This window comes from Galleria mellonella, unplaced genomic scaffold, assembly GCF_026898425.1.
Source record: "Galleria mellonella isolate WM207_F2 unplaced genomic scaffold, CSIRO_AGI_GalMel_v1 utg74, whole genome shotgun sequence".
Lineage (NCBI taxonomy): Eukaryota > Metazoa > Arthropoda > Insecta > Lepidoptera > Pyralidae > Galleria > Galleria mellonella.
In genome coordinates this window covers 127515-140830 of record NW_026442147.1, presented here as the reverse complement: position 1 = coordinate 140830, position 13316 = coordinate 127515, and the positions used below count along the sequence as shown (strand labels likewise).

The 13316-nt window shown below is 33.7% G+C and overlaps 1 protein-coding gene across 1 annotated transcript in view; it reads right to left on the bottom strand.

Annotated features, from left to right (window-relative positions):
- LOC113516002 (long-chain-fatty-acid--CoA ligase 1) overlaps positions 1 to 9767 on the bottom strand; it is a 76206-nt gene extending 66439 nt beyond the window's left edge. Inside the window, exons 1-2 of the mRNA XM_026900330.3 lie at positions 9534 to 9767; positions 6837 to 6868 (exon numbers count right to left, since the gene is read on the bottom strand). Of these exons, the coding sequence (XP_026756131.1) occupies positions 6837 to 6846 (10 nt within the window). The 5' untranslated portion in view covers positions 6847 to 6868; positions 9534 to 9767. The remainder of the gene's footprint in view (positions 1 to 6836; positions 6869 to 9533) is intronic.
- Positions 9768 to 13316: the final 3549 nt, after the last annotated feature.

Sequence of the window (13316 nt, the reverse complement as noted above, 5' to 3'; positions counted from 1 at the left end):
GGGATGGGTATAAAATGGGCATCCGGACTCCCTCACTCATCATACGAAATGTGGTAGTACTAAAAGTGCGGCGTCGGTATTCTGTGAGGGTGTGGACTTCCCGGTCCATCCGGCTCATTCATGTTGCAATACAATATAGGATTATAGCGTGGTCCTACCACAGTAATTTTTATATGGAGAAGAAAATTGGTTAATTTTTATCCTGGTGTATGTAATTGTTGTTTGTCATCTCAATAGTATAAAAAAAAAACTAAATATTGTAACTGATTATGAAATAGAAATAATATTATCAATTAAGCAGATATCTAAATATCCAATATTTATAAATATAGATATATAATTATTACAGAGTGTCTAGACATTCATTTATTCAAAGTTCCGCGTAATATCAGTCACGAGCATTAATAGATACATATAAACCTAATTCAAAACAGACAAAACTAACAATCGTCTTAGACTTTGTTCGGAATATTATATTAACCACAAATTATATCATATATGCCTTACTCTGCATATCCAACCGCTTGTACAATGGACTGTGCAGGAATAGTTTAATATGATGCCCGCGACCACTTTCTACAATCGCATCGTACAGCTCGCCACTGACAGGGAGTAGGTACACGCTCATTCCTTAGAGCCTAGATTAGTGCGTATAACGTGGTTTCCAAAATGTTTCTTCCTACAAACAGTTACAGAATGAGCTCCTTATCCAGGTTTTGTCAAGAAACTACAGCATGAGGTTCCTTAAAAAGAATGTAATAAGTTTTCGTAAGAGTCGGCAATGCAGGTATAATGTCCCTGATATTTTATAGGCTACGGTAGCCGCTTACTATCGCTTGCCACCTTAGGGGTTTAAGAAATAAGTCCAACTTTACGTATATACCACATTTCATAACGATTGGTTGATTCGTTAAAGCGCTTAACAAACTCACTGTCACATATACACTATTAGTACGAAAGTAAGTACAAAGTTTACAGACACGATGTAGATATATGCCCAAGAAAACAGAGTGTTACATTTTTATAATTTTTCCCAAACCAACTTAGATCTATTGACAACATTTTGTCAGAACAAAAGATAATACGATTATATACCAGAGACTTTGTACAAAAGTCGATTGCTTGGGTACCTCTGTCCCATTCGTGTTTCAACCGTGAAGCAGTTGTGTTTGCATGGCTGTGTTTCGGTTTGAAGGGTGGGATATGGCGTGAATTTACTGGGTACAGAGGAATAACACCTGAGTCCTCAGGAATGGCAACGCATGGGGGGTATCATGGGCGAAACAGTATACTCTGTTATGTCCATGGTACTGCTCATGTCTATAGGCGACGGTTACCACTTTCCATCAGGTGGGCCGTCAGCTTGTTTGCCATTCTAAGTTGTATAAAAAAATATATACCCTACAGGAGCCTATATTTTTTTGTTTGTTATTTTTAATAGATGTATCTCGGCATGATAGGTATCCAAATTATCTATGTATGTTATTACAGTATGGTTTATTTATTGTTATTACTCTTCAAAGCATCTTACATAAGTACAATGATAAGAACAGTTAAGATAACATCCGTAGTTATTTACCGCCTTTTTGCTGTTTATCGACATCCGAAGGAGATGTTACTATTATTTTTTTTATATATTAATTTTGTGACGATTTTGTTATGTGGATAAAATGCCGCTTTCTTATACCTCTTTAACTAGGCTATCAATCAAGTCTTACTACTATTTTATTGCGAGGGATAGTTTATAACACAAAATTCATTAACTTTGTGTTAATAAACTTGGGTTTAAAAAACCAAAATTATATTTATTTTTCACTTAAGAAAATAAATCATTTAGTACGTACCTAATTTTTTGTCATTTCATCTCTCACACATATTGTAAAGTGGCTAGAAATTACATAATATAATTGCGTATTATATTATTATATAATATAATTATATATTTTTTATTTTTTTATTTAATTTTAATATTAAATCTATATAAAGTATAATTGTGTACTAACACAAAGCTTTTACAGTTCTAAAATACAATCATATCAAGATAATATCGCATTTATCTACCTACTCGTATAGTCATGTACGTTGCTTATCTGCATAGCAAATCAATTTTTCATAATTCGATCGTTTCTTTGGTCTTGTTGACTATTCCAAGGGCAATATTTTTTATCCATGCTCCTACTAGTCTAACAAAAAAATTATTATAACAACAAATTATTGATTTGTACATTTCATAAGAAAATAAAAATATTAGGATTTTCTTGAAATAGGTAGTTAGCACAGTATTTACTACGAGAAAGACTTATGGATGGATTCGAAAGAATGTTCGGAAATGGAAAACATAGTAAGTTTATAAAATTACCGTTTATCAGTATATAAAAACGGAAATAAAAAAAAAATACTTAAAAAGAAATGTAGTCAGGGATATAAAAAAATCACGGAATATATTATGGTAATGTGTATACGAGTACGAGTAATTAATTTTGTGAACTTAAAAGAAACTATGTATTAGAATATACTACGGGTATGATATGAGATACTCAATAATATATAAGGTCTACAGATTGATAGTTTGTATGACTAAAGTACATATAATTTTATAATAACTTATCTATTATTTCGTAATTTACAACAAGCAATTGGCCTCATTTGGTTTTAAAATATCGTCATTTTAATCACAATATAGTATATACTATATATATATTATAATTTAATAAGTTTAGAGATTTGAGTAATTTTATCTTTGGAACTTTGGACCGTAGGGTGAACTAATTTTGTTGTCTTGTAAACTGGTAGTAACCAAAGCGACAGCATAAAATGATGTAAATAATACTTGATTTATATTATAAACCTAATAGTATTTCTTTTTATGTAATTGGTAACAGCAACGAATCTAACGGCCTTATGGAAAATACGAATGGTCCCTTATAGACATGAAATACCATGGACTCTACATATTACAATAATAAAAACCCCTTATGTATTGACGTTCTTGAAATCTAGAGTATCATATTTTCGGGCCATATAATTTCGTCTATATCCCGATTTAAACCGAAATACGGTATATTATGACTAATGATTTTTTAAAAAATTTTCCTTTTGTAAATTACTACATAGACCTTTGGAAGGGATCCCATAACTTAAAAACTTAAGTTTTTTTTATAACACAGAGGGCAAACGAGCATGCGGCTCACCTGATGGTAAGTGACTACTGCCGCCCTTGATCAACCCCAACATCAGAGACATTACAGATGTGCTGCAGGCCTTTTAAAAAGGAATATGCTCTTTTTTTAAGGTTGTGATGTATTGATTCGGAAATACTGCTGCTGGAATATGATTCCAAAGAGTGGTTGTGCCTGAAATAAAGTGCTTTGAAAAACGCACGGTGGAGGACCGCCACGTATCCAGATGGTTGGGATGAAACTTTAGTTTGTAGCGAGTTATACGGCGGAGAAAATCTGCAGCAGATACAATTTCTTAAAGCACTCTCCATGATAAATTCGGTAGAATTTGCACAAATACTTAACATCTCTACGTTATTTCAACAGCTCAAGTCGCATAGTAAGGCGCTGATTATCAATAATTTGAGCCGCCCGACTTTGAATGCGGTCTAACGAAAGGAGCTATGGCGCTCCTGCCCATAGGGGAGAACATTATATGTGGCCTGACTTGAGCTTTATAGAATTTCAAGTGGTGTTCTGGCGTGAAATACCGTCTCACACACATCTATTGCACACTCCTAACTTTTTGGAGGCCATCTTATCCTTTTTCTCCAGATGACCGCAAAACTCAAAAAAAACGGATGTCGCTGGATAAATCAACGCTAAGAATTCCTAAACTTGACTTATTAACAAGAGAAGTACCCTGAAAGTGAGGAATTACGACAAACGTCGTCTTTTTTGCAGTAAACGCACAGATTTTTGTCTTCTTAGGGTTGAATTGCACAAGATTGTGTCCACCCGAGACCGAAACTTGATCGAGAAAAGTTTTGATTTCAGACACAAGTTTATTTCGGCTCTCATTAGTATGTGCTCGCGAGAGGTTTTTTATGAAGACAGAGTGCTTGCGGGTTGGATTCTAGTCAATATGATAAATTGTATTTTCAATTAACCTATTTGCGAATATTTTAAAAGGATAATGGCAGTGAACTTGCCCCTAGTCATGTTGGATTAAAGTAGGTTTGGAAAAACTATATAATTATGGATAAATCAAAAATTACATAAAAACAACACCAATAAAGGAAATATTGAACGAGGCTGAATACTTCCTGAGTGATTTTAAAAGATGACATCCGAATTCTTTTTAAACCATTCTTTTGACTACTGCTTATATGCAGCGAACATGCTTATGACTACTGCACGAATTAAGAATATGCATAATAGATGGTAATTAAATATGTAAGTATATGTATATAAACCCGTAGACTTCTCAGGGTCACATGCATATCGAATAAGATGTTTTGTTCCCATTATAAAAACCAATTACAAGATAAATGCTACAAACTAACTGAAATATAAATGATTAAAATGTACTAATTTATCGGTGTAATAAATAAATATTGCGCATTACAAAAAATATATAGGTAGGTTATTGAAGTCGCTGGCGGAAAACCGAAAAAAAAAGAAGCTTCAGCTGAGAGAATATTGCGGACTGTGGCCTCTGGGTACTGGTACCGGTTTCAGTTTCAGGAGGCAGTTTTTCAGGTGTACATTGATTAGTCTTATATTTCCATACTATAATTATTATAAGACAGCTTAATATAATTATGTAAAGTGGAATCGTAGTATGAAATAGGAACGATTTTGAGGTTTGCTCGTGTGTAGGATGCTGCAAGATCACCTTGTGCTGAATTTCATGAAGTCTTATAAGATCTATCGGTTTAAGATTTACATGAGTTATTTTACGGTCATGGAATTGCATATTCTGGGAGAATCGCAGTATCTTCATGGGTGGGTGGAAGGACACCACTTTATTATTAATGTTAGTTATGGTGAATTCCGGGGTATACAGAATTTATTGGTATTGTTGCGAGATAACTTCCATTCAGAATACTGTAAGTTTCCTTTCCACATAGTGTATGAATTGTAGTAGCATTGGGGAATGATATTATACAGTGTCTCTCATCTAGCTCTTCCATAGCCACTTTAGATAGGTTAACTGTTGCTACTTCGCAGACTAGGTCGATAGATTGTTTGAATATAAGATTCTGTATACAGTCAGTCGAAGTTGATGATCCATCTTATCTCCTTAGACATACTAATTTTCATACTTCGGGCATTCTGCCTCTATATACACATAACCTTTCCTGTTAGTTGCAATCAATGGGTAAGGAGGAATGAGAACCTGCTTATATTTATTCAGAGCTACGGATAAATCTAGGTAAGACGTGAGGATTACCATTAAATTCTGGTACTAGGCGCATGGCCTTCAGAATAGTATCTACGTCACCCATTTTTTTTTATACCACTGAGGTGGCAAACAAGCGTACGGCCCACCTGATGGTAAGTGGTTACCGTAGCCTATGAACATCTGCAATACCAGAGGTATTACGCGTGCATTGCTGACCCTAAAGAAACCTCTTTACCCCCCTTTTGAAGAACCCTATGTTGTAGTCTCTTGGGAAAACCTCTATATTCCGACTCCTCGGAGACTAATTCTAAAGTTAAATCTCTATTTCTATCTAAATCGAGCCTACGGGATAGTATATCGCGCGCAGGCCCTCTAGGGTTGGTTTTCCTAGGGTGGAAAATGTTGCAACTAAACTATACAACTATTCACTTAACTTCACACATTGAGAGCAACTTTACAGGAAAAATGTATAGTGTACTCACATGCGCTGCATATTGGTAGTTCTGGTATCGACGTCTTGTAATTTCACTGTCATATTATATCATCACTCTTCAAACCAAATTGATTAAGCATAGCTGCTTGGCGGCAAAAAACCGAGTGGAATAGTGGGATGAGAAAATACCCTGCAGGCTTATATTAAGAGGTCTAATTTGTATGTATTCGACTATTAAATCCATCAACAAAGTTTGAAAAGTTATAACAGTGAAATTATATAAATAACAGTATTTTTCTTAAATATCTTTACATCTATCCATGCTCTATTTATCTTAAAAATACAAATAAATGTTACTATTGCATAAATTTAAATAATTGGCAGTAAAGTAAAATACTTATTTGAAGTGCAAAAAGCACAATGAGACCGACAATCATTTAACTACAGGTTCTATATTTATGACCATAGAACTCTATTTTGAGCAATGAACACAATGTTTACTTTACAATCATGCTAAACATTGATGGATTAAAGATTTGTATCTAAACTAACAAGCCCAGTCTGTTTGAATTACAATTAAGAAAACTTTTTTAATTTATTTTACCATTTAATACCATATGTATCAGGTTGATTTTTACATTTACATAGTCAGAAGGGAAAAATGTTAGGTCACTATATAAGACGCGACGAACTTATAAACATTATAATAGAAGGTAAGATAGAAGGAAGAAGGGAAAGAGGGAGACAAAGGCATAGTTACATCAGGCAGATCAAGGAAAAGGTTAGTATCGTGTCATGTCAAGAGGTGAAGAGTCTCGCAGAAAATCGTAGTGAGTGGCTAGAACTCCACCGACAAGAGCGCAGCTTTTTAATAGGATAGATAGATACATTTACATATAAATAAATGCACACTATAAGAGTGAAAATTGCATTCATTTAAACTTTAAACGGTTCTTGCGATTCTTTATCATATCATATATATATTTTGATGTACAGAACGATGGCGATATTTATAATGTAAAACACTTAATCTATGAAGTAAATAATTAAAACTTACATTTTGACATGTTGATGAGTTGATCTTGGAACCTTGAAAATAAAGAAACAATCACTGTATTACTGCACTGTAGTACCCTACGCTCGCACTTCGTATGTATTTATATCGATACTAAATTTAGCTTGTAATTTTTTAGTAACGTATATACGACTGCTGTTCACTGTGAACTCAACGCTTGTGATAACGTACAACTAGTAAATTAGTAACAGACTATAATTAAGTTTTAAATTATATGCGATTATGGATAGTGTGCAATAAACTTTATACACTTAAATATCTATAATTTGTAATCACTCAGCTAAAAGTTACAGTAAGCATGACAAGAAAATCAGATTTGCACAATATTTAGTTATCACAAAATTACAGCTTATCCAATATTCATACGAAAACGCTGATACATCTGAAGTATTTGTGAATTTTTGTACACAAATACTTCAGATGTATCAGCGTTTTCGATTTCACGAGTTGAAATATTTACTTATGTCCCATTTTTGCCCATTTAATAATATGTATTATTTTGATATTTAATTTTTAATATTATATCTCAACCTATTATACTGATTATTCATACGTTCAACCATAATTTTGTAGTTAGACACTGCAAGTCGTAATTTGACATTAGCAAGTAAAGTAAAAAAAAAATGTTATATGTGTTTATTAATACAGAATGAGTTTGCATTACAATGCAACAGACTAAGTTAACTTGGTTAATAGTTCATTGCACATAACAAGCATTTTGTTAAGTAATAAAAAATAACAAAATCAATCATAACAAAGTTAATTATAATCCATAAAGGAATTCAAAAAAGAAAGAAAATTCAGAACGTTCTCCAAAAAAATTCAGTTAAAAATACTTATTTATTATTAGGTTATTAAGCGATAATTACAAGTGGGAGTGACTTTGGCCGTGATCTGAAGTATAAAAACAAAATTTAATAGCATAATGAAGGGTGGATCTATAAATAAGGAGTTCATTGTATATAGAGCTAGGGTGATAAAAGAATTTTTGAAATTTTATTTTCCCACGAAACAGAAACCCCTAATGACCACAAATATAATTATAGAATATGGAACAAATTGTCAACAAACAACACAATTTGGCACAAGATCGGTAAAAACAAGTTTTTAGAGGAAAATAACATACTGAGTACTTCAAGGGTTTCACATGAGAAATTAAAAAATATTTTTTATTTCGAATTTTCGATCTAATGTTGCTTAGGAAATGTTTTGTAACACTAATAAATACTATTGCTCTATTTTAGCTCCTTATAACTGGGTCCTTTGTATAATATAAACTTTCATCTTTTGATTGATTTATTTATTTATAATATTTTATTGTTTTTGTATAAATTTTTTATTATATATAATTAGTTCTTACCCGCTATTTCGCCCACGTTATTAGAATGTATTGCTTGAACAGAATAAAAAGAACCTATATAAAATTAGATATATATACCTATATATATACCTAGGTATATATATCTAAATTTATCAAATTTTATGACAAGTTGTTAAGTCTTTAAGCCGCTAAGACTAAGAGGTGACTAATAGACAAACTAAATTCACATTTATAAAAATATTAAGAAGGATATGATAATTAATAGTGTTCGACCAAACTTTCGTTTTCGGTTTCGGTTTCGGCTAGTTTCGGCCAGAAATTCTGCTTTCGGCCTTAGTTTCGGTTTAGGCCAAAAATTAGCCGAAACTTTCGGCCGCGCCAAAATTTTGTGTGTGTGTGTTTGTGTTGTGTGTGTGTCTAACTGAAAGTTGTTTTTTTTTTAAGTTTACTTCCAAAAATAAGTCATAATTTTAACATGTTTGTACATATAAATAAATATGCATATTTGTTACATACTTTAATTAGTGTTTATTATTATCTGTGTGTTTGTGTAAATAACTGTGTAAAAAATACACTAGATTTCAGTATAGAAGAGAAATTTTAAATATATGTCAGGAAGTTTCGGGTTCGACCGAAACTGAGACTAAGGCCGAAAGTTCGGTTTTGGTTACGGTTTTAAAACTTGTTTCGGTCGGACACTAATTTATTAATACTCTTATGCCTATTTTCTGACTATTTTCGTATGTTTCATTTGTTTCCATTTTAAAATTTAAATAAAATTTAAACGAATTATACGAGTCTGCACTAAGCGATTCAATAATTATAGATAAAAATTATTTCAAGTAATGTGATTATGATTATTTTAATCCCGAAATCGCTAAGTTACTCTTGTGGATGTACATGATTTAATATGTGTCTTTAGAATTTTATATCTCTCTGGCTTGACCACCACAAACCAGTCGCATAAAAAATTCAAAATCATTAATATATTGATCCACGCGGGTTGATAACGCTTATTTAGATACAGTACAGTACGTATAAGTTTCGCATTCTTATGACCCCATTCTTATGACCCTTACAATAAAGTTCAATTTTGATCCAAATGAGAATTTGATAAAGCAATCGCGAGTAAAAACCTAATAGTCTAGGAACACGCGTGAATCATAAAAAATACCTACGTCTGGGCTAGAATACAACTGATCAAATATACTATATTCAAAACATATTATTCTTTATATTAGATGTAAGCATTCTAGAAAAAATGTTTGAAAATCGTACATTAAATTATTAAACTATGTTTATAATGTTTATATATTTATCCAAATATATATGTATGTATAAAATAAGTCTTTACTTACCCACGTAGATATAATTAAACCCTTAGCTGTTACACTATAATATTAATATTTCTATTACGTTAGATATCTACATAGAACTAATTAATTTCATTATAAAATTACACAAATTATCTAATTATTCATTCATCGATCACAGATTTCATTTTACTACACAACTTAGAGTTTTACTGCTTTATTTGCTTTATTGTTTCAGTTTTCACTAACCATCCCAGAAAATGCGGTATATTAGTGTCCACTAGGTGCCTATTGCAGTTTGCGCAGCGCATGCGCGTTAAACTTGGAAGGTTATTTTATGTCCCTTTCTATATTTCTTCAACAGGAGAAATAAAATGAAAATCGGATGACATGCGCGACATGCGCAGTGTTATTGATGAAATTAATGGCGGGAAATGAAAATTATTAACCTACAATTTGTGTAAATATGCTAAAGTCTATTTCAACAGAATTTAATGAATAAGTTACAAAGTTTTGTTAAAATTATAAAAGAAACACACTTTAAATGAAATTAGTAAGAAATTTAAAAAAAATTCTTGTAGGAATAGACTGGTGGCTGTAGCACAGGTATTTCTATTTCAGCTATCAACCTCCACTATATGCATATACCTACACTGAAATTTTTTAATAAATAAACTGTATACTATAATATATTGTGGAGATTGAAAAATAAAAATTTATAACTACATATCCATCTTTGGAGATTCAGGTTTACTAACAATATACTAGGTAAGCTCAACCACCACGCTATATCTTCTGTATATTCCTAATTATATAATTCCTCTCGATGAAATAACTGACCTGACTTTAACTTCACCTAGCGTCCTTTATTACCTACCTTAACCTACCTGACGTAAGTAGATAGTCAAAAGCTTGGACGGCGACAGCGAAAAAAAATTATTGGTGATGCCGAGTAAGTCGACCAGCCGATTTAAGTATGCAAATACTTATATTTTTAACTGTAATATATTAGTAATTTTATATATATTGGGATTAAAGATCTTAGAGTCTTTATTTCTAATTATTAATTCAAAATAATACAGAAAAAGTAATAAATACATATCTTCAATAAGTATCCGGTGAATCTCTGTGTGGTTTCCATGGTGGAATTAACCAAAATATTGGTTCCTAATGAATTCAGCACGATTAGCTAACTAACCTGACATCATCCTCACCTATTATACTCACTTAGGGGTCCCGTCAGAGTATACCGATAGCGCAGATGGGATTAGTATTGTTCTGTCAGCTCATAAAAAAAGTCCCGGGGTTAAAAAGGAATAGTCTACATAGTGTTTTGACTTCATCAGTAGATCAAGATGAAATAGATACCTACGTCGTCTGCTAATGTTGTTAATACAAAAATCTGTATTTGGACAAAAATATATTTCCGAGGACCTAAACATCACTCAATCAAGTTTCGATCTGGGGTGAACAAAATCTTGTCCAATTTAACCCTAGGAAGACACAAATCTGCGTGTTCGCCGCAAAAAAGATGCCGTTTGTCATATTTCCTCACTTTCAGGGCGCTTCCCTTGATAGAACGTCGAGTCGTGGAGTTCTGGGTGTTGATATATCTAGCGACGTCCAGTTTTGCAGTCATCTGGAGGAAAAAGTTAATATAGCTTCCAAAAAGATAGGAGTGCTCAATAAAGTGAGACGATATTTCATGCTAGAACACCGCCTAAAATTGTATAAAGCTCAAGTCAGGCCGCATATGGAATACTGTTCTCACCTATGGACAGGAGCACCATAGTACCAGCTCCTTTCGCTAGACCGCATTCAAGGGCGGGCTGCTCGAATTATTAATAGTCAGCGCCCTACTGTCCGACTCGACCCACTGAAACTGCGTAGAGACGTTGCATCTCTGTGCATCTTCTACCGAATTTATCATGGGGAGTGCTCTGAGGAATTGGTCGGATTATTACCCGCTGCTGATTTTCAACACCGTACAACCCGCCATAAACTAAAGTTTCATCCCAACCATCTGGACGAGTGGCGGTCTTCCACCGTGCGTATTTTAAGACACTTTCTACCAGGCACAACCACTCTTTGAGATCAACTTCCAGCAGCAGTATTTCCGAACCGATACGACATCATAATCTTCAAGAAAAGAGCATATTCCTTTTTAAAAGGCCGGCAGCACACCTGCATTGCCATTGGTGTTGCCTTACTATCAGGTGAGCCGCATGCTCGTTTGCTCTGTGTTTTAAAAAAAACCTAACAAAATTAATACAAATGGATTTAATGAATCGACGATGAGCGAATAAGGAAGTAAATTATACAACATAACCTACAAATAAAAACAAGTCATTTATTTTATACCACTCAGGTAACAAACAAATATAAGACCCACCGTGATGGAAAGCAATTACCGCCTATAAACGCTTGCAATACCAGATGCACTACGCATACGTTGCTGACACTGAAAAAAACTCTTTACTTCTCTTTTGGAGAACCCTATGTTTAATCTCTTGGAAAAACTTCGACAGGAAGCTCATTCCATTATCTGATCGTCGTGGGAGAAACATCTGCGAAAATCATCCAGGCTCTAATGTATAGGTGGTTAATTCCCTATCGAAGACGAGCTATACGATGGTAGAAAATGGCCGTAATTCCAATTTAAATTCTCTACAGATTTCTATAACTTATTATAAAACAGCGCCATCTACATGCTAACACACTTTGACAGTCACAGATGCTCCGAAAAGTTGTAATGCGGACGGTAGTTCTAATTTTGTGTTTCTACACAAGTGCGTTCAGTCTTTACTAGATGCCAGCACCTTCCATACCTGACATCATAGTATATAACACCTTGGTATAACATACTACGTACTGACACATACATATACTACTGTCTCTCGGGGGGAGAAGGAATTGTTAGCAATGGGGATATAGCCCCGTTGCTAGCAATATACTCTATCGGGTCGACCTCCTCGTGGTTCCCCTTGGAAACCATCGTGATTGATTTATTGTTAGATTCGTCACGGTAGGCTAGCTGACCTGCTTCATCCTCACCTATCATCCCTCACTGGTGCCCCGCCGGTGTGTACCGATGGCGCGGGTGGGGATGCCATTCCATTATCACTCATTAAAAAAAAATTACTTTCTCTCATCCTGTATGTGCATTTGCAATAACGGCCTTTAGATAATAATTCTTTTTCAGTGAAATTTTGGAACGTTTCGCTAGATATGATCTATATGTATATCTTAGTGGACACTTATAATGTTTATAAAAGACTGTAAGTGCCCACTATGTGACAAGTCAACGGTATGATATGTATCATATTTTTTATTGTTAGGGAGGCAAACGAGCATATTGACCACCTGATGGAAAGCGGCTACCGACGCTCATGAACATCTGCTACACAAAGTTGCTTGTGCGTTCCCGGAGTTTTAAATGTTTTACCTTTTAAATATAGTGTGCTACAACTAACATCTATTCAAAATAATTGACTTTCTCGTAAACGTTGGGGAGCGCTTGTTTTATGAATCCAAATTAATCTAATTAGATTTTTTATTTCACATGTAGTTTTCTATGAGTAATATAACAACTCAGTACTATTGTATTTGCCTTTAAATTCCTCTCCAGTTAAAGTTGCAGAGGCCAAATGGATCATCGATTTTAAATTTATTATTACCATTTAGTCGGGAATACTTTTTTTATAACACACTAAGCAAACGAGCATGCGGCTATTTTGATGGTAAGTGACTACCGCCGCTCACTATCACCCGCAACACCAGAGGCATTGCATGTGTGCTACAGGCCTTTTAAAAAGGAATATGCTCTTT